At 40.4% G+C, this 22,884-nt stretch overlaps 2 protein-coding genes across 9 annotated transcripts in view; one reads left to right on the top strand and one right to left on the bottom strand.

Annotated features, from left to right (window-relative positions):
- On the top strand, positions 1-1,665 carry insm2 (insulinoma-associated 2). Its single transcript, XM_077239042.1, has one exon. The coding sequence runs from the start codon at positions 49-51 to the stop codon at positions 1,591-1,593; it is 1,545 nt and encodes a 514-aa protein (XP_077095157.1). The 5' UTR covers positions 1-48; the 3' UTR covers positions 1,594-1,665.
- Positions 1,666-2,771: 1,106 nt separating this feature from the next.
- ralgapa1 (Ral GTPase activating protein catalytic subunit alpha 1) overlaps positions 2,772-22,884 on the bottom strand; it is a 74,605-nt gene continuing 54,492 nt past the window's right edge. For 4 of the 8 annotated variants that reach the window (XM_077239031.1, XM_077239035.1, XM_077239030.1 and 1 more), the window contains exons 37-40: positions 21,882-22,040; positions 19,907-20,034; positions 9,297-9,421; positions 2,772-4,525 (exon numbers count right to left, since the gene is read on the bottom strand). In XM_077239031.1, the coding sequence (XP_077095146.1) occupies positions 4,380-4,525; positions 9,297-9,421; positions 19,907-20,034; positions 21,882-22,040 (558 nt within the window). In that variant the 3' untranslated portion in view covers positions 2,772-4,379. Of the gene's footprint in view, positions 4,526-5,123; positions 5,239-7,933; positions 8,008-8,129; positions 8,161-9,296; positions 9,422-19,906; positions 20,035-21,881; positions 22,041-22,884 lie in introns of those variants that run through there. The other 4 variants (XM_077239032.1, XM_077239037.1, XM_077239038.1 and 1 more) reach the window with 3 other exon arrangements.

Below are 22,884 nucleotides of genomic sequence, written 5' to 3'. Positions count from 1 at the left end.
CCTCTCTTCAGTAGTTTCATCTGGACTCTGGGTGAATCCGACGAGAAGATGCCACGAGGATTTTTAGTGAAAAGGAGTAAACGTGGCTCATCAGCATCCTACAAGGTGCGTGCGCAAGAAGAAAAAGAGCCGCGCAAAGAGGACCTGCCAAGCCAAACTCAAAATGCAAGTGTCCTGGACGTGCTGGAACCTACGAGAGAATCATGGGCAAGTGGTATCAGCTCTAAAAATGAGCAGACGCGTCTTCTGGAGGACTCTGGGGTTGTTGGAGAGAGTGTCGATTACGCACAGAACTACTTCAGCCACCCGGAACAGAGCGCGTCATCTCCGCGCAACAGCACCGACTCCTACAGCCCGATCAAACCCATCAGCACGGAGTTTTTTGACAGGTGTCTGAGCTCACCAGCCATGGCAGAGTCCTTTCCCTTGGCCACCCCGGTGTCTTCAATCGAGCGTCTGCTAATGAACAACTCTGACATGAAGTTTGGCACACCGGTGCCCTCTTCGGTGCCCACCTACCCCGCGTTTCATCAATGCGTAAAACGCGCGTTCATGGACACAGAGCGCAAAAGCAAAGCACCAAAAAAGGCTAAAGTCATCAGAAAGCTCAATTTTGAAGACGAAGTCACCACCTCACCGGTCCTCGGGCTTAAAATAAAAAAAGAAATTCCCGAGTCAAAACTGGCTCCGCAAAGTGGCAGAAAAAAGCCGCTGGGTGAGTTTATCTGCCAGCTTTGTAAGGAAGAATACCCTGATCCGTTTTCTCTGGCCCAGCACAAGTGCTCCAGAATCGTGCGGGTTGAATACCGCTGCCCGGAGTGCGACAAAGTTTTCAGCTGTCCTGCTAACCTCGCGTCTCATCGCAGATGGCACAAACCTCGTGGTCTGAGCACCGGGGACGCGAAGAAGTCCGCGCTGGAAGCGCGTAACCACGAGAAGACCTCAGTGGAGGGGAAGGAGAACGCCAGCAAGATGGGTGGAAACAATCAGCACCAGCTGATTCCGGACAGCTCCCAGCATCACAGATCAGCACCGGACAGCAACATGATTCACAGAGTTTCCCAAGACCCTCCTCTGGATCAAAGGTACCCATCCTCCGAGAAATGCTTTGAGATGCACATCGGCCCCGCGGAAAGCTCAAGGTTGTTCGATCACTGCCCCGATGAGCCCGACAGGTCCACCACCCCTTACTTGCCCTCGCCTAGCCCAGAAGAGGTGTATGAATGCCACTACTGCAGCAAGAAGTTTCGCAGGCAAGCCTACCTGAGGAAACACCTGGCCGCGCACGAGACGATCAAAGCATCTCCGTACAGTCACATAGAGAGCGGGCAGATCACTTTCCCGTGTCACCTGTGCGGAGCGCACTTCCCCTCCGCGGAGATCAGGGACAAACACAGACTCTGGCACGCGGTCAGAGATGACCTGCTCCTCAGACCCGATCTGAGCACTGGAGAACAGCAGATATTCTCATGCAAACACTGTCCCTCCACGTTCTTCAGTTCTCCAGGCTTGACCAGACACATCAACAAATCTCATCCCACAGAGAACAGACAGGTGATGCTCTTACAGATGGCCGTCAGGCCGGGGTGCTGAGTTCTGAAACAGTTATGATCATGTCTAACGGTTTGTTGTTAATATTATCACTCAGTAGACTACATCCAGTGTCTTAATGTGGGAATATCGAACTCTGCAAGGTCTTCTTTGACAACAGGGCTAGTTTATGTATTCTTTGATCATCTTGGGTAACACTGAATACCTTTTAATAAAAGAACAGCAATTTATTAACAGACATAATAGGGGGACTTTTCCATTTCATAATTACTGGAAAATGTATATATATATATATATACAATTTTAAATTGCATTTTAATAGAAATTTCTAGTCTTTATATTAGAGCTGAGAAATATAAATATTGCTTTTGTTTTGTATTTTTATTATTTTAAAATTTCAAACATTTTATTCATTTCTGTGCATTTTCCAAGCCTCACATCTCAATTATCTGAAATCTCCAAGTTTTCCACAACTGCGTGAACTCTGTATAATTCTTTTCACATTAGTTCTCAAATTCAAATGTGAATATTATGTATTCACATGTATAATATTGCGTTCACTGAAATGGTTAATTCACCTCTAGTTGAAACTCATTACTGATAATAATTCTTTTGGATAAAGTTATAAAGTGTTACCCATAAAAGGTACTTAATGTTGCCAATTTAATTTCATTCATGAAACGGTTTATAGCGGGAAAGACATCAAACCTATTGGGCTTGAGACTCAAAGCTCTCACCAGGTTCACTCATTAACATATATCATTATAATATGGGAAAAAGTAAATGAATATATTTTGTGTCTCATTGTAAAAGTAGCTTCCATGGAAAGCTTGTTTAGTCTCAACCGTCTTAGAAGGTGCTTTGATTTCTAGATCATGAATTAAGGTCCAGTACATTTCATATTTTAATTGACAACAGTAGCTGCAAAAAAAAGGTAATGTATTTATATCATAACTGCCAAGAAATGCCATAGCATACATCAAGACTATTAGAGGCCTACATGTAATAATAAACCACAAGTGTCATTTATATTTTCATATGTAGTCATTTTCAGCTATTATGGGGGAAATGAAGAGATCAATAAACCAAATTGTCTTCAAATACCCTTAGCTTATTTGTTATTTGCCCAAATCCACTGGAGAAGCTGATATTAAAACAGAAAAAGAAGACATCACAATAAAACAGGTTAAACATTTGTTGCACCCAGTAACTGCACAGGATTTGTGATGTTATAAGAATACTTTTATTCTTAAGTGTAGTTGCACATCTTCCACTCTCTTTCGACATCCGATACAAATGTATAGATATACAACCGTATGACCAACATTGTGGATCTGTGCGTGTGCTTGTGTGTTGTGCAGCTGTTATATCAACACATGCAGTTAGTACTGGAATCATGCAGCATTTGGTCAGTAGTAACACAAAATCTACCCACGAGGATGTTTTTTTTTCTTTTTTCCTCTTGAAATTACGCACAGGTTTCAGTTGCTCGTGTGCAGGCCTTTAATTTACACCTTATCATTTCAATCCAGAAGGGTGCTGCATGATTTCAACTCCACACATATATATATATATTTCTTGAGATACATTTCTAAATGATTTCAAATTAAAAAAAGAAAAACAATAAAAATCATGAAGTCTCACATAGCTTTCAAGAAAATATACAAACTTGACTTTATCTTAAACATGGCAACAGTTATAACTTGCATCCGTAGTCTACAGGGTCAGTTACCCTTTTATCCCATAAACGTGGAAGGAAGAAATGCAGATTGAAAACTAGTGTACACTTCCACGTCTAAAAAGAAGAAGAACAGAACAAGATTACATTAAAGGCTTTTGAACTTGCTCAAAAAGTCCTGAAGCGGGTAGTTCGGTTCAATTTGGCAACGTCGCCGTCTGCCTGCAAGACCTGTTAATGTGGCGTCTCATTCACACTTTCCTTAAAAATCTCATCCGAGATGAGATGAATCAAAAAGAGCGCTGCAGTCAAATGATTTATGCTGTAAATGAGCTGATAAACCAGCGTGGGCTCGTCTCTACGGCTGCTGTGCAACGAAACAAAACCTAGCCATACAGACAGACATTCAAACTGAAGACTTGTTCTAAGTGGCCTTTTGTTTTTGGTTGATTTAAATACTGTCAAATATGTACACAGATCAGATACTGTTCATACACTATACACATACATTAAATATGTATATATTTTATATTTATAGATATATACACAGTTTCAAATGACAAAGGGGTGGTTCAGTATAACAGTAACATAAATAAAAGAAAAAAGAAAAACAGAAAAACCAAAAAAGAAAACCAGCAAATAGACCAACAAATGTGAGTGTCAATGTTACATAAAAAACACGTTACACATTAGGAGTGAAAAAAAAAACCCCAAACTGAAATAAACGTAACGGCAAGAAGTGCTTCAGTTTAAACGTAGATCTGCTCCACAAACACGTTGAGCACTTCTCCAGCCATCGAGTATGTCGAAAACCTCAGTGCGTCTTCTGTACAAATATATATAACAAAAAAGTTGTAGTTGATACGATGGCGACTTTATTATGCGATCACTGGCACTCTGAGTGGAGGGCAGCTTCAGTGGCACCAGCTACGACAACAGCAGAGAAACTTATTGAAGTAAAATGCACTGCGATATCCATCAGCGGTTGGCAAAATGAAACATTTCAGTTGTCTCTGATCTTTCTGGCTCTGGATGGGAGGAGTCAGACAGCTATCGCAGCAAGAGGGCGTGGTTTGTCTCTGACAGTGCAGTGGGCGGAGTTCTGGAGTGTCCCGCAGGAAGATGTCGTGTGTGTGTTTGCTCACTTAAGTCAAGTCTTGTTGGCGGAACCAGAGGAACGCCGAAGCTTCATGGACATCCGGCTCTTGCTAGCACGAGGTGACATTGGCGAGGCTAAGTCGCTCCCGTCGACCTGCATTGCTGGACTTTCGGCCAGCTGACTCTCGAGGCATGAGCCTGTCGGGGAGGGAAGGGAGGAGGAAGAAGAAAAGACAGAGATAAGAACGTCACGACGGCCAGATCCATCGCACTCGTTAAACACTGTGCAAACATCTACTCGAGTGACGCATCTCATTAAAGGGTTCAATTCAGCTTAGGTTTGTGAATTAGAATATGGAACATAATGGAACATACAAGGACATCGGGTGGAAAGGAGGGAAATAAATGTGACTCTTTTTTTAATAATCTCAAATAAGTCTCATTGTGAATTTCACTCAGATTGGAAAGGGAAAAAAACCTCTCTGATACTTTGGTTAAAGCCATTTTGGCAAATTGTACAATAAATGTAACCAATTGAGAGCAAAATAAGTGTGAAAATCCCCTTCCAGAGGGGCATGAGAGGTTAATGCACCAGTGCATTGTGGGTGAACTTCACAGAGAGAATCACAAGGGGATGGTGGGACTAATCAACGCTGAGATCTGACACGTCGTCCCTTGGATGAGACCAACAGAGGTGCAGTTATGATATCGCAACACAAACTACATTGTAAAAGAGGAACGGGGAGGGGAAATAAAACACAAAGAAGGTACTTTGCCGTTTTTGGTTCCAGCATACCATTCACAGCTAGCGTGAAAGACCTTCCGTTTCAAGCCTTTTCCCTTTACCTTGATGAGCCCAATGTTTTCTACTGGAGGTTTGGTAAGGAGGAGAAAAATCACAGCATTTCTTTCTTGGGGTGCGAGAATGGAGAGAAGTGACAGATAGAAAGGACGACGGGTTGGGAAAAGGACAGGAGAGAGGGGCAGGATAGATGCAAAATGATGGGCATTGGTGTGGGATGTAAGAGGAAGTAGAGAAAGAATATGAAAAGACAGGAGGAAGAAAAACAGAAGAAGAGATATAAGATAAAGGTACGAGCAGGCTGGGAGGGAAAACAGCAGCAGGTGCACGTAAAATACAAGACAATAAATGCAAAAGTTGATCTCTCCATACGTTCACAAACATTTATTCAAACACACACTAACAAACAATTAACTAAAAAAAGATGTCAGAATTACCACCCACTAGTAACTAAACTCTAAAAATGAATGCTGTGACACAAATCTCACTGAAAAGATGCTGCCAAACCACATGTAATACTCATAAATATCATCTGTAATATTGTACCTGAATTCCTTCAGTAAATCAATCTCACTCAGTAGTAGGGTTCCGGAAGTAAAATGCCATTCCCATAATTATATACTGCAAAATTCATTCATTTAAATATTTGAAAACAGATCTAGTCATGAGCGCTGAGTTTTTTTTGGGGGGGGGGGGGGGGGGGGCTGGTAAGGCTGGTAAGATATTTCAAAAAGAAGTCTCTTATTTGATCAAAAATACAGTAAAAACAGCAATATTGTGAAATATTATTACAATTCAAAATAACTTTTTTTTAAAGAAAAATTTTCAGCATCATTAGTCCAGTCTTCAGTGTCACATGATCCTTCAGAAAAAATCATACTGATTATTGTAAATAAAACTGGTAATCTCCACACGGGTGGAGATTTTTTGCAGGCTAACAAAAGTTTGCTAGGAAACTTTAGCTAGCCAGCTACCTAACATTAATTCAAATAGGGTGATTCATTACAGCAGCGGTAGTAGTGTTCACTGACGAAAAATTTGCACAAAAATCTCAGATTCAATTATGATCTGCAGTGATTTAGGGACTGTTTCATTCAACACATAACATACAATGAATTGTTGTAATGTTGTGATTCAGTCAAGAGTTGATTGAAGGACTCTTTCTTTATTAAGAATCTTCTGAAATACTTAAAGCTGCAGTCTGTAGTTTTTCCTCTTTGTCGCCATCTCTGTTCAAAATCTGCAATTGCGGAATTATCAACTTTACGTGGGTTGTGTCTCGGCACGGCACGGCACAGCGTGGATGAATCCAATGTAACTGTATAAATTAAGCGAACAAGTGCGCTACTGTTACATAATTGAACCATTGAAATGTCTTACCTGTCCAGCAGAAAGAAAGCCGTCTCTGCGTTCGTTTTGAACCCCTTCAAAACACGGAGTTCACGACACCTTTCAAAAGCACGTCCGATATTTATCCTTGTTTTCGCAAGGGCCCGGCTGCAGTCTTTTTTTTTCTGTAGCCACTCTGAAGTTTTTTGCATTTTACAATGGGTGAATCTCCAGTTGTCACTGGTTATTGTCGTTTAAACCTTTCTGGATCCGCCATCAAATTGATAAGTATAATTATATCAAGTTCTGTGAGAAAAGGTTATAAATCTCCACCTCCAACATCCTCACACGCAATATAGCCTACTAGCCGAGACACTTTCTTTATGTGTACAGATGTGACGTAATAACGCATAGACATGCTCGAATTTCCCACAGAAATCCACCAGTACCACTGGAATTAAACACATTATTACAAGCTTACGGTTTGAATCGAGCTACAGCAAGCAGATAGTTTTGAACACTGGCTAGTTATGTACTTGCTCAATTTTATTTTGGATAATGTTTAACCGAAAAAAGTTACGGACTGCAGCTTAAAAAAAATCTGGTACAAGGGCTGCTGAATAAGCTGAGCTCAATTATTTGTATGAGAGCTATTATACTGTACCATTCCGTGCTTCCATTCAACATTTACAGACAGACAGACAGACAGACAGACAGACAGATGTGTGATATAAAGAACAGAAGATGAGGTGAGTGAAACTGTAAGATCATGCCGGACACAGACTTGACTTAGGGTGTGTTCACACTTGGCATGTTTGGTTCTATTAAAACCAACTTTGGCGCGATTGCTCTGTTAGTGCGGTTCAAGTGTGATGGCTGCCATCCAAACTCAAGCAGTGGGTCTCGGTACACTGGTGCGGTTTGACTGAAATATGAGCGCAACACTGACCGAAGACATCTAAATGAAACAAAATCAGGACGTGATGTCACAAGATGCGACCCTAAAAAGGACATAATGTTCAAGCATACCTGGTTCCTCTCATCACAGTTCAGTACAGGTATCAGAACCACGTCTCCTCGCAGCAGATCTTGGTTTGTGTGTGTGATGGCGGAATTCCTGCCACTGTTTTGACTCCATTACACATTTTATAAACTCTTTACGAGTTCTCAACTGGTCAAAATATTATCATATGTCGGCTATGCACATACAATGAGCGAATTTATCCCAGCACACAGCATTGTTTTGGGTGTTCGGTAAGCCAAAAAAGCGATTTGTTTTGTGTTGTATCTTTTGATTCGGTGTTAAAAATGACAGTTTGAACGCTAAGCAAACCAAGATTAAATGTATGATTTTCGTATTTGGTCCAGACCAAAAGAACCAAGAGAACACACCCTTAGAGGAACCTATTGGAGTAACATCTGTGGTAAAGAGTGTAAATGTTGGTCAATGTTAGGGATCTGGTGTGAACATGCCATGCAAATAATGTTGCAGACTTCCAATTGAACAAAATAGAGAGAACATGGAAAAAAGAAGGGAACGTATTTCAGTCTAGAAAGGAATCAAACAAACAAGATAAAGCAAAAGAGAAAGTGCTCATAACGTCGTTACAAGCAAACAAACGCATAAGACAATCAGGCAGCCTCAGTGTACGGCATCTTCAGGAATCTTACCTTTAGATATACACAAGTGATAGATTATGATCTGAAGGGGAAACATAAGATAAACAAAATAAAATGGGAATGAAAAGGAAAATAAAGTAATAGAAAAGAAAAATGATCATTTGTGTTTAGAAAGGTACCAGAAGCCCAACACAAATGCCAGAATAAAAGCGTTGGGTTTGAAAAACAACTTCGGTTGCATAAAATACAAAACAAAAGATTGTTTTTCAGATCCAAAACCAAATTGTTTTGCAATAACTGAACCAAAAAAAAAAAAAGTATTTGTGCACAGGCATGAACGTGTCCTCAAATGAAAGGCTTAAAGACTCTTTTATATATGTGCACTACATTTTCAGTGTATGATTGGGGGATTGAAATTAATTTATCGTCAATTATTTTTTCCCAGAAACCTCTCCCTAAATAATGGCTTAATGCTATTTCTAGACTGCCTTTGGTTAAATTTCAGCTACCATGTTCATTGTAAGGTTAGCATTCCTGTAGCTAAAATGGTAGAGCATGGCACTAGCAATGGCAAGGTCATGGGATGTGATTCCCAGTGAACGCAAGAACATTTTAAAATGCTATATTTTTCAGAAGTCTTTTTGAAAGTTTTTTTAGTTAGATTCAGGTCAGTAAGATTTTTGTTTAGAAAGAAATTAACACTTTTATTCAGGAAAGATGCATTAAATTGCTCAAAAGTGACGGGTAAAGAAAACTTACAAAAGTACAAAAGATTTGCATTTCAAATCAATGCTGTTCTTTCTATCAAAAATGTCTCACAGTGTCCACAAAAACATTAAGCAGAACAACAGTTTGCAACATCAATAACTTCAGTTAATAATATTTCACAAAATTACAGTTTTGACTGTATTAAATGATTAATAAATGCATCTTTGGTGAGCATAAGAGAATTCTTTCAAAAACACACAAAAAATATCTTACCGACCCCAAGTTTAATGCAATGCAAGTCGTTTTGGATAAAATAGTAAGCCAAATGCATAAAAATGTTAATGTAAAAAAACAAGTAAGTGTGATTCCACAGTCTCAACTGATGGGGCTATGACACATGCAACATAAGGCCAGAGAGTCTAGAATTGGATGGAATTGTGAAGCTGAATGGTGAGTGGTGTAAAATGACAGATGAATTAAGAATCAGTTCATTAAGTCAATGACGCCCACCTGCTTCAGATGGAAGATGGTGGAAAGGTGCAGGGCAGAAAACACGAGCTGCGTAGTCCTCGAACGTTGTTGGCTCCAAGTGGTGCTGGACTATCGTCTCCAGATATCTTGCTCTCTCTTCATAGCTGATAAACGTACCAGTTAAGGTCAAACAAGGTTGGAGCATCGATTTCAAAAGCAACACAAACACACACATCAATAGGGGTCAAACAGTTAACCAGGATACCATGGGTTAATAATTCTCCCATCATACTGTAAACTGTATTACAAAGCTGTCATTGCTTTACGTATGGTGACAGTGGGTATCAATGGACATCTTACTGTCTTGTGTTATTCGGTTACGAAAAATGATGGTATTGAGTAAATGGAAGGGATTGGATTATGCCGCTGTGTATGGGTTTAAAAATGGAGGGATTCTGTTAATGGGGACGATTTGATTAAATAGTCCGGTGGCATATGGTCTTTGCTGCATTCATAACTTCGTAAACCAAGAACACGCGGTTCGGATAACGGCGGATGCTGCGTCACTGCAGAAACTTGATGAAGTAGCGGTTAGAAATGAAGCGTGTGAGAGACAAAAAGACAAGAGAGAAACGGAGGCCCTGCTGGGACGAGGCAGGGGGAGGATATTCTCGGCTCATGTTCTTCGGGTGTTTCCGCACATAAAGCATCACCACCAGGAAACGCAACACTCACGCAGATCTGTCGTTTGCCTTTTCCTATCTCCAGCAGACCCGTTTCCTGCCGACGGGTCCTGCTGTTTGAGAGCAAACCCTGGAGTGAATGGGTGAGAGGTTCCCACCGAGGAGAAGAGAAAGCAGCTAGCGAAAGTGTCAGTGGGTGCGACGTAATTAGACACATGCTGTACTACAACTATAGGCAGAACATGATGGTCTTGACAGCCGTGTTAACAGCTCAGAATAGCACTCGTACAATCTTACTGACTGAAACATTCAGTCACAGCTGATATAAATCAATTCTGATTGTGGACTTCAACTGCTCTGCACTTCCGTATTATTGAGAGTAAGAGCAGAACTACCTCATGAACCACTAACAGGTAATTCAATAACTGTCACGTGCAAAATTGCCAGCTGAAATACATAGATGAATCTTATCTGTATAGGGTTCTGTATGATTTATGCAAAGCATATATATATATAACATAGAACTACTGTTCAAAGGTTTGGAATTTATTTTATGGAATTAATGCCTTATTTAGCAAGGATGCATTAAATTGACAGTAAAGACATTTATAATGTTACATAAGATTTTTATTTAAAATAAATGGTTCTATTTGATCTTTGTTCATCAAAAAATCTTGAAAAAAATGTGTCACGTTTCCCAAAGAAATTAATCATCACAACTCTTTTCAAAATTGATGATAATAATAAGAAGAAATGTTTCTTAAGCACCAAGTTCTGAAGGATCGTGTGACACTGAAGACTGGAGTAATGGCCATCAGAGGAATACGCTTTAAAATAAATATTTTACATTTTTAAAATATATTAAAACATATAACAGTTATTTTAAATAGTAATAATATTTCTCAATATTACAATTTTTACTATGTTTTTGATCAAATAAATGCAGCCTTGGTGAGACATTAAAAAACCATAAGACCTCAAACTTTTGAACAGTAGTTGCCATTTGCCAGAAGTTGCAATTTAGATACAAGTTATTTACTAAAATGAATTTGACATTATTAAATATTTACAAAAAGTAAAATATAATTTTATCAAAAGTTGTTAAAAGCGCTATATAAATGAAGGTGACTTGACTTGAAAAATTTAAAAAAATCACTGACCACAGTATAAATATACAAAAAAAGCTGCAATGAAATCAGTCTTTTTCTCCACTTCAGGTCACTAAAATGGAAAACCTGATTCTTGGACTGAAAGGTCAAGGTTTTAAAGGGTCTAGTCTTGGTCTTTAATTGTCAGGGATTAGTAAAGATCTGGATCTTGGGGATTTGATATTGGTCTTTGACTAGAACTCTGCTACATAGATGGTTCATGGCCAGAATAACTGCAAAGTGGTCCATATTTTATGCTGATAGTCTGGCTACAAGGGGGCAACCATTCCAAACAGCGCGAGCAAAGCATGAGCAGCACCGCTGTGCATCTTAATAGCCCTCTCAGAGCTGCCCAACATGTGGTCACCATCCTGAACCTGAGATGAGCCTCTAATGCCACCCTGTCACCAAGACAACAAATCCTCTCCGCTGTTGACTTCAGATGCTCTTTGTGTGTCACAAAGAGAGAGGTAAAGGGAAAAACAGTTCTTTTTCCTTCTCATACGTGGTGCTTTTTTGCACCATGTATTCACCCAAATAACCCGGGCCTATAATTGAATTTTTGATGGGTGATGTTTTTTTTATGACGGCTTGTTAAAAAGGAGAAAGTCCTTTTAAGAGAGTGCGTGCCGGGTTCTCGCACCCTCTCTAGCATCACATGCTACTAGAGGAGAGGAGGATAAAAAAGAGCCTTTTGTGCATTACCAGAAACTAATTTTCCCTGTGGATGAAAGGCAGAAGGGGGGAAAAATACTCCTGGCCTCTTCCCCCCCTCCTACGGAGCTTTTCATTGTCACCGCGCTGAACTCCTGAGCTCTGGAAGGAAAGAGAGAAATTGCCACTGAAGAGACAGCAAAAGTGAGCTTGTTAGCACATTAGGAGTGAAGGGCTCGTGGTGGGCTCCAGGAACAGTCCCTGGTGGTGTGTTAATTCAGCACTCCGAACATGCTGGTGCTGATAGCCTCCAAATTGATCACTCCTGCTACCCCCGATTTCATTCCCTCCCCCTCTCGAAGCTGGTGGCAGCGGTGGAGAACACAAGCAAGCCTATAGAAAGGAGGAGAAGCTTTTCATAATGTCAAAGTCATGTCAGCCACCTTGACTCTGACGACAACTCTCTGATGACAGGGTGTCTGGAGACCACTTCTAGGTAGACGTCAATGAGCTCTGTTATGTCAGCAGTTTTGATGTCTCAATCACCATAGTGAAAATTTGAACAAGTGGATCCCTTGTAATTCTAGAGTGTGAATTTGAATTGAATTAGCCACACCCAATTGAATTGAAATCTGAATTGGAATGACAGGAAGGGGAATTTACTGACTTTAATATTATACTGTCCACAATATTTTATCTATTTACTTTATTCTATTTCTATCTATCTATCTATCTATCTATCTATCTATCTATCTATCTATCTATCTATCTATCTATCTATCTATCTATCTATCTATCTATCTATCTATCGTTCTGTCTATCGTTCTGTCTGTCCATGTCTATCGTTCTGTCTGTCTGTCTGTCTATCTATTGTTCTGTCTGTCTATCTAACTATTGTTCTATCGGCCCATCTATACATCTATCGTTCTATGTCTATCTATCTATTCTCAAATGTAAAGGCAGTTCTACTTCTTTACATTCAAATTTTAACATTCAGTTCAATTCTGCATCTTGGTTTGCTACCTCAATTGAAATTTTATTCAAATTAAGGAACTGAAATGGAATTTAAAAGGCAGTCTCAATTACGTTCTGACTAGAGCATGAGCCTGGCAACAACATATTCATTATACTGAACTGAGGTCTGAATTAATCATAAAATACAGTGAGAACACAAACAAAAACAGGGCATCTCAAAGGACATTTGTGCTTGGAAACATCAGTGCAGCCAAGAGTTCTGGGACAATTATCGGATGTGTGACAGCACAAGGATGACACATGGCCAATATCTCCACTCTCCGAGAGCATAGCTATTCCCTGCTCTAACCTTGCAAATTAACACAGCACAGTAGCTGACGAGCGCAATGAGAACACGGTCCCAAATCACACACACACACACACAGCTCATTTTAATTACACACATGATCAGTCATTTTCTCCACATGGTGTGGTCGTTTTTATCAGTGCTGAGAAATCCTCCGTAGGATATCTTTGGCACCTTTTAAAAGAAATCCAGAGAAGGATCCGCATCCCCACAGAGAAAGCCACTGTCCGGCTGCCGAACAGCTCTCATATCCTCACACACAACCCGGTGGGATACACACGGAGGAGGCCGCTCACTCAAACCACAAACCACAAGGTCTCCACAGGTGCTTTTGTCAGGACACGTCTGTCACACCCTGTGAGAAATCACTTAGCCGAAATACAGTTTTCAGTTGCACAACTTTAATGGACCATCTGTTGGAATATTGCAGTGTATTTTACATGATTCGCTACTCTAAAGATGTGTTTACAGTAGTGAGGGCAGACCAACAAGTCACCCACGTGAGATCACAGACAATGATCCAAATCATCCAATCAGTACCTGATGGACAAAATCAAGTCCCGTCCTACATTTTTATCTAATTCGAGAAGCATTTTCACACGGATGAACGTCACAAAAATGAAAAAAAGATGATTACAATTTCTGTTTCATGACGAATTTAAGATCTGTCATCGACTAAGCAATCTACTAATTAGATCCACACAATTATGCATGCTGAAAAACTATGAATCAAATATCAGTCTCAATCAAAAAAAAATTGGAAGATAAAACTTAAAAACAACAGTGTTACCAAGATCTAGGAAGCCCAAATCTGCCAATAAAATTACATCTGCACTGACGCTGGAGAGAGAGAGAGAGAGAGATAGAGAGAGATTGAGAGAGAGAAAGAGAGAGAGAGAGAGAGAAAGATATCAGAAAAGTGACAGAGAAAAACATCACACAAATAATCAAATTTGAGGAGTTTTACAGAGTATAATTACAGAAATCTATGTGTGCCCTGAAGTGCAGGCTAATCGGTTTATTTTTCCATCTGATGCCTGCTGATATCGTGGCCCTAACAGTGATTTTATTAGCGAGGCACGGTGCTGCGGCTGGCTGCCATAGCCCCGTCATTACGGCCAATGTCTCCGTGTGGCACAAGCAGATGAGAGGAGAGATAGCCCAAGCTAATGCACCGTTGCCTGGGGCTCCGAGACACTGATCTGGGCCCGGGCTCCAGCATCACAGCCTCTCCTATTAATCTCCGCTGAAACCAAATTGGAGGGCTCGTGAAATACAGCCCAAGAGCGTCCGGCCCGATTTATCGCCCCTGCGTCCTGTCCCAGCGCCCCAGGGGGAAAGTGATGTGCGTGCTGCCGTTGCAAATGCAACATTTATTTAACATTCACGACACACAAGTCAGCGCTAATGCTATCAGAGAGGAGCGTGCGTATGCCGAGCTACATATACGTGGAGGTCCTGATTAGTATGAATGAGTGAAGGTGGCTTTGCCATCTGCCTCCCATGCATGTCTTTTTTAAACAGTAACCTGATTTTGTGGTTCTACGGAGAGCGGGGATTTTTCACCACGGCTTTCAAATGCCATGGCTATTAATTCTTTAAATCGCATTTAGCTTTGCAGAAAGTCTGAATTTGCACAAGGAGTGTTTATCTTCTAACATGTTTCAGTTTTTTAATACGCAGATGGACGAGCTTGCAACTTTTAAATTATTTTAATTATTATTATCCAGTTCTTCAGATTATCGTCAAAGCTCCACCAGTCAAAACAGTATCGAATGTGAAGATAATTTCTCTTATCTAGAATTCAGGATTTCTAGCTTTAACAAAGATGGCCTCCATCCATGGGCAGTTTTAGGCAAAGATGGCCTTCATCCATAGGCAATTTTAGACCCTAGATTGCACTAGAATGAAGAGATTGTGTGATTTATTCTCATGCTCATTGAGAACAGAGGCTGCAAAAATGTTTAAAGGGTATTTCACTCTGAATTCATCCCTTATAAGTCATAAAAAAATTACACTATCATCCTTAGCTCTGTATCGGGTCCTAGCAAACCAGGGTCACGAGTTATTGAAAATTGAATTGCAATTCTAATTTGAATGCAAGGAGGCACAATTAAAATAAATGGAAATCCATAAAACTGCAATTTCGAAATTCATAAAAAGCATACAAAAGCTATTTAAAAAAAAAAAATTCAAACAAGGCTTTGTCTAGCCAAGATTCCAAATTCTGCTAAAAGTTTTAAAAGTACACAGAGAGAACAATAAATAGAATGATATAGAATGATAGATAAATAGACACGATGACAGAGATAGAATGACAAACGAACAATAGAAGACAAACAGAGACAGAATGACAGATCTGAAGGATGGATAGAATGACAGACAGATAAAATGCCACAGACAGATAGAACGACATACAAAACAATAGAAGACAGACAGACAGTCAGATAGACAGACAGACAGATAGACAAACAGATAGATATCTGCTACACTAACCACAAACTCCATGTCAGGAGCCTGCAGCGCATCCTAAACACCTCGTAAGAGTCAGACCCACATTCCCCATCGCCACGCACCCCCAGGGAGCTTGTTGTTTACCAATCTATCCCGAGCCGGAGGGGGCCACACAACAACATTTTTTTTCTTTAACACACCCTGCACTTCCCTCATTCACACACAGGCTGTGCTTGACTGACTGGAAAGTCCGGGGATGAAGCTGTCGGTGCTAACAGGTCAAAACAGGAGAGAAGTTAGGAGGAGTGGCTCAGTGATTGATCGACATATTATTGCCATCGTCTGCCACTGAAGTGTACTGTGCTGAAAAAAAAAAAACAGACACGGACAGCGAAAGGGGTTGCTTGTGCAGTTACAATAATTACTAATGCACAAAATAAAGAGAAAGAAAATGGCAAAAGCAATTAAGGACTGACCCCACCAATACCCCAACCCCCCTAATCTGTTCCAACCCCTTTTCATCACTGATGGGACAATTAGTGAATAGTGCAACCTTCCATCCCCCTTCACACACACCACCAACAAACCACGTTGTTACTGGGACACAATGGGGCCCATTGTGAGAGCTGGCAGTGTGTGGCAGCGCTGCCCGTTAGGCGTTTGGCTGTGGCTACACTGAGTGTGTGTGTGCTGGCCACTCAAGCATGGGGACAAAAGGGGAAGCGCTGGCCTGCTGCTTCCATCAGCTCGGTTGCCTTTGGAAAAGCCAGAGTCAGAAGGAAGGAGGCTATGACCCAAAGCTCTTCCACTCTCTCCGCTATCACGCCCTGCCATATGCTGACCCCAGCAGCCCGGCACTTATCGCTGCCAATCAGCAGCCAGCGGGCCTGCCCCCACTGTCATGCCGGAGCTGGCCCGGTCCCACACACACCACTGGACTGGCACGGCCAATGGGGAAGCCGCTTAGCACGTCCCCTCCTCTCCCCCTGCGTCCCAATCGACCACTGACAGATGGAAGATGGCCGTGACTCTTAGACTTGCGTGTTTTTTTTTTTCTTTTCTTTTTTCTCGAGTCCAAGCCAACAACACCCAATCTTCCCCCAGCCAACTCACAGCCGCGAGCCAGATGGATCAGATAATGTGGGTTTCTCGCAACACAATCAGGGTTTGAAGGATCAGATCTAGATCCACTTCATTCCAGGATGTGTAACAAGGAACCGAGCAGCTGTAACAATCCGGTAGCCTGGGGGGGAGACAGGTCAACTAGCTCTAATCGAAATGGGGTGTTTAAAACGCACACACACTTCCACATATGGAAGCCCAGACAGTAGCAGAACATTTTATCACTCAGGCCCAACATGGTGCCCTCAGAGACTGAGGCTGGCTGGAAGGCCCCAAGCTTGGGCTCTCTTTTCACACATGGCCCTTTGGATTACTCCTGTGCTATCTGTGGTTTAACCTTGTTATTTTGTCTGCCCAGTATTCATAACACTGACCCACGCCAGCTACCAGCTATTTTTTTTCTTCTTTCCCTCCAACAGACATTAAGACCGAAGAGGTCCCTTTCTATCTATTCCAGGCCCTAATTTCACAGTCATGCCGAATGAGGGATCAGTGCGCGGGAAGGCAGATGGACGCAGCCCGGGGCCAAGAGAAAGAACTGGAACTTGGAGTCAGGCACAAGAGAGGTTGAGGCGTGTTGGGTTAAAGAACGAGAAAAGGGAAGAGATGAAGCAAAAAAGTGTCTGAGTTTATCGAGTTTAAGGGCAAAAATTAGGGATGAAAAAGCAGTTGGCTTGGTTGACTGGGGACTATTTACAGAAGGAAAATGCTGGTCTGTCTTTCTTAAATCTAAATAATTTACGTCACAACACATGTCCCCTGCTGAGCTAAAAAGGGGATTATGATGACCATGTGTTAGTTGATTGGCAAGAAAGCGGCTGGTGCACCATTTAAACATTTCTAAATGAGGAGCTCTACAGCAAGAACAGCACCTGACGCGTGTATCCAGAGCAAATCTAATTGTCTCAGTTTTTGTGTGAAACTAAAGGCGGTTAACTGAGGCTCAGCGTATGATGCACTTCAGGTGGAAGAAAATGAGCTCGATTATACAGACAAAAAGAGGCAAATGAAGCCTTGAAAGTTACTTTAACTACCTTCCACTTCTTTCCAATTACACAAATCAAACCAAATACTGTGAATGACTAACAATGCAACCTGTGTAGTCCACTTCAAAGATTGACTTTTAGGTACTTCTTTTAGTAAATCAAAGCATATTTTGCGAACAATGTACCAGAATTTATGAACAAATGATTCTTAGAAGTCAGTTCTTTTAGTGAATCAAAAACACAGCACGATCATTGAAGCCTAAATCCTGAAACTAATTACTATTATGAGCAGGTTTGTTTAGTGAATCAAAAACATATAGCATGACCAATGTAGCCCAATCCATGAACAATTGACTCTTATGAGATGGTTCTTTTAGTGAATCAAAAACATACGGCACAATCAGCTTAGCTTGAAACCCAAAACAAATGACTCTTATGAGATGGATCTTTTAGTGAATCAAAAACAAAGCACAATCGGTGTAGCCTAAATCCTGAAACAAATGACTTACATAAGCTGTTTTTTTAAATAAATCAACAAAATATAGTGCGGCCAGTGCAATCCTGTTCTCAAAACAAACAAAATTATTAATTAATAATGAATGTAATTTATATTGTGTTGTATAATTTACAGCAGAGATTTTTTTTATGTAAGCAATTATAACTAAATATCAATAACGGAATCAAATTGAAAGCTTCTGAATTTTAATCAAATAAAATCTAGATTTCAAATCACAGAACAATGTCATGAATTAATTACATTGACGATGGCTCATGGCTAGCTCCTTATGAGGACTGAACCAGCACCTTTACCAGCTCTGCACTTAACAACTACACCACCCCACCAGTTATGATTGATTTAGAGATACTAGGATGTTAAGGGGACAATTAGGTTACATCACTTTCTCTGCAATGACTTCATGTGGCGGCACCATCAACAGGTAAGCAGGAGACACTGTGACTTCCTTCCTCACATCCCTGCGGTTCTCTCAGTCTCGCGGCCCGTTTTCCGCGTAGGAGAGCAGTCGCTCTGGCACATAGATCTTCTAATCACTACTAGCCTGCCATCCATCCCTTCCCAGTCATCAATTATTCGCACAGGATAGAAAGAAAATAAGGTGCGAGGGTGCTCAAAGAAAGAGGAAAAAAAGAGGATAGTTTCACAATAAAGAGAATCAGACTGAAAGAAAAACAGACGGAAAGAGAGAAAAGGTTTGGAGAGACATCCGTCGATAATGACAGATTACTGTAATTCAGGCTGTCAGGAGCATCGACCTGTGCGGCTCACGCCAATCAATAGCTCAGTCCACTATCGAGCTCCGCGCAGGCACACAGATGGGCGAGATTGCTGCGAGCGAAAGACTCAAGCTGAGCCAAACAATCTCTCTGGCTTGGAGGACATGGCAGATGAGAATCGCTTTCCCCCCCTTTTCTCTCTCTCATTTTCTCCCCTCCTCTCCGTCTTTGCTTTGTTTTCTGGAAGTAGCATCTCTTTGATAAGAAAAGAGCGCTCTTAAAGAAAGGTTAAAGGTCTTCGGTACCAACAAGCCAGGAGAGGCTGGATTTGGACTTGGAAATGCATAGATATTGAACATTATCTAAAGCATACAGTGGATGTAATTGTGCTTGTTAAGAGTCCTAGTAAAACAAATAACACTGAACTTGGATGGGTGATTGAAATCCAAGTTCAAATCCAGCCTGTGTGGCCCGTTCAAACCGAAGGCCTTCAACCTTTCCTTAAAAGTGCTCTTTTCTTATTAAAATTATGTTACTTTGAGAGTCAAAAGAGTACTTATATAAGCATTTTTAAGAGATATTGTATATTGTGCATGAATAATAATCACCAGAAAGGGTTCAAAAAGACCCAAACAATAAGATTAAGTACCACAGTAGAGATTCGGATTGTGTGACCGAGAAAAAGAGAGAGACAGAAATAAAAGCAAATTGCCAGAGAAGGATTTCAAAAGCAAATGGTTGTGCATCATGGTTAACAGTTATTGAGGGGTGATCAGAATGATTCCATCATCCGCCTGACTGGGTGAGCAGAGAGCGGTGCTCTATATGTGAGAAATAAGATGTCGATAATTATCGAGCGGCTCTACCTGCTCCCGCTCTGAGAGAGAGACCAACCTGACCGCTTGCAAGTCAATCCGTACATGTGAGCCAGGTCAGTACGGCAGGAGGAGAGAGCAGAAAACGAAGCAAGCAGGCGGTAAAATTATAATAGGCTTCTGCCACCTTAAACATGAAAAAATGTGCACTCATTAATCTGGGAAAAGGATACAAATTTTGGTAAAGAGGAATGAGGGATTTCAGAGCTCTGCTGGCATTGATGGCTGTGGCTCGCACCACTGTGGGTAAGATATTTCCATCCACTATGGCTCCATCAAACAAGGGACCGAAGAATGTCACCTGTGGAAAGCGAGATGATATGATATATGAACACTTATTGGACTGTGAAGAGCAAAATATGAGACGCTCCAAGCAGGAACGAAACGCACATTTCAATCAGTATCAAGGCCTATTCACACACCCACAAGTCCACAATTTCAGCATGAAAAATGTGCATGACACAATAGTAAACCAATACAATGAATCTCTCTAAACCCCTTCACATTGAGTCTAAAATATGAAATTGGAATGGTCTATTTTTATTTTTATTATTTTATTCACCAGTCTTCACTCATTAGTGTAACATGATCATTCAGAAATCATTCTAATATGCTGATTTTCTACTCAAGAAACATTTCTTGATACTTTTTTCAGGAAAAAGAATTTATCAATTGTTTGATAAATGGAGTTCAAAAGAACATCATTTATTTGAAACTGAAATCTTTTGCAACATTAAAAATGTCTTGACCGTTATTTTTGGTCAATTTAACGTGTGCTTGCAGAATAAAAGTGTTACTGGCCCCAAACATTTGAACAGTAGTGCATTTTATATTTTCTCCCATACCAAACATTTCATTCAGTTTATTCAGGCATCTAAACCTTTTTTTCCCAGTCAGAGTGAATAGTTTTGAAATAATTTTTTTTGCAAATAAATAGTCGTATTTGATTTTCTGTGAGCGAGCCTTTACACAGTATATAAGGTAGTAGCTTCATCCTTCAAATAAAAGGAGGCATAGAAATGTCAAAACCTTCTACGTATTTCAGCCTGTTACAGAAAAATCCCTGACATTAAGCAGAAAAGACACAGTGAATAGCCCTCATGCACTGAAATGGGGTCTAAATGGACTTTCATAAAAGCCAGGCCTCGTCTTTCTTTATCTCTCCATCTTTCTACATTTCCTCAGACTGCATGAAAGACTGAGCCTCTCGTCTCGGATCCATCTCCACAGCGGAATTCGATTCTGAGAATCCCATTCATTCAATTAGTCCTGACATAACTGAGCAGGAAGCAATGGCTGGTAGTGTCCAAAGACAGATATGCTTCCACTGTCTCCTGTATGAAGCATTGAGCTCATTTACAGAAAAACAAATGGGTGTGATGCAGAAACAAATATCTCAGTTTTTACTGTTCATCGATCTCTTTCTTCGACATTCATTAAAATCTTTTTTTCCCCTCAGAGTGGACGAGGTTTTCAGGGAATTCGGATGCATTTAGCCAATAGGCACATCAAACAAAAGTGCCAAAAAGAGTCAAAGATTCTTTTTTTGTAGTAAAATAAATATTTAGTCACCTAACACATTAGGCTTTTAAGGTTTATACACCACTGTTCAAAAGCTTAGGGTTAATGAGATGTTTTTAAAATAAGTATTTTATGCATGTTTAAACAAAAATACAGTAAAAAACAATTGTATTGTGAAATATTATTACAATTTGAAAATAACTATTTCTATTTTAATATATTTTAAAATGTCATTTATTCTTGTGTTGTCAAAGCTAAATTGTCAGCATCATTACTCCAGTCTTCAGTATCTCATGATGCTTCAGAAACCATTCAAATATGTTGATTTGGCACATAGGAAATGTAAAAACATAGGACAGTTAAAATTGTAAAACTTTTAAAAACTGACCCCAAACTTATTAACACTAGAGTATATTCCAACATGTCATGCCAAAAAAATAAATAATAATAATTAATGGAGTCAAGTGGTTTAAATATGCTTTATAACTCTATTTGAATAAAAAAGAAAAAAACTGTTTATGACAGTTTGTTTATGACATCTCTAGTTACAGACAGGAATACAAATTTATTAAATAATGAAATGATGGCGCCTCTGAAAGCGTTCCTTCGTCAGAGAGTTGAGCTCACCTCTGGTTTTTTGATGATCTGGATGCTGTACATGTGGTTCTTCATGGGGTAGATGATGATGAGCACATCTCCAAACTCAGTAGGAATGATGCCTCTCCGGTAGTCCCGTGAATGCTCGGACCACACGATGTGCACTTCATCGTTACCCAGGTGTCTTAACTGTAAGGAGAGAGTGGATACATAGAAGATGCCATTTAGATTATATTTAGTCCAAACATACTTGTTAAAGATTTGGTTCCTCTATAGTAACCTCAGGCAGAAAGGTGATACTACTTTGTTGGTGGAGTTCACAGCCATAATATTGTTTACACTCCAACAGTACAAGAAGCCTTGAGGTTGTGTGCCGGTCATACTTTATGACCATCACAATTTCGGAAACAAAAGTAACTGCTCTGAATTGAATCTCAACCGTGCGTTGTCTGAGCAGTGGTGCAGCCCTATCCACTACGGTATTTATTAACCTTGAGCTGTGACAGTTGAGAGAACGGCCACTCGGTCTCTCTCTTCTCATCTCATCTATCTTACACCGATCACTCCATCTTCCTGGGACCCGCTCAATCACTGCCACAGCCATGGGCGCAGTGACCCGTCAGCTGTCCCGAGCGACGGCCGCAACCTTTATCCAACTAATGACAAACTCTGTCCTTTAGACTCAGCGATGGACATCATTTATTTCTTTTACTGCAGTGTTCTGGCTGAAGTTATTTAAAACAGTGCGGGTCATAGACAGGCAGTCAGCCCTGTAATCCATAAGTTGAACAGGTCCAAAATGAACATTCCCCGACCGCCAAATGCATATAGACTTATATACATAAAATGTTGAACAATTTTAAATATTTAATATGTATATATGTAATATATACACACACACAAATAATTTAATAAAATATTTAATAATATATTTTCATGGACTATAACAAACATTGGTGGCCGATTTTTTTTTCAATTCACTTGCAATTGGCAAGTGTGGCAAAAAGTGAATATTGGATCCTTTAGAATGCAT

The sequence above is a fragment of the Siphateles boraxobius genome, unplaced genomic scaffold (genome assembly GCF_051911475.1).
Source record: "Siphateles boraxobius isolate OS27281-9 unplaced genomic scaffold, OSU_SipBor_1 22, whole genome shotgun sequence".
NCBI classification, from domain to species: Eukaryota; Metazoa; Chordata; class Actinopteri; order Cypriniformes; family Leuciscidae; genus Siphateles; species Siphateles boraxobius.
Note: the sequence above shows the minus strand (reverse complement) of the source record. Positions and strands in the feature narration are given on the sequence as shown.

Excerpts from the sequence above, each read along its gene's own strand:
- insm2 (XM_077239042.1), top strand. The coding sequence starts at position 49 with ATGCCACGAGGATTTTTAGTGAAAAGGAGTAAACGTGGCTCATCAGCA.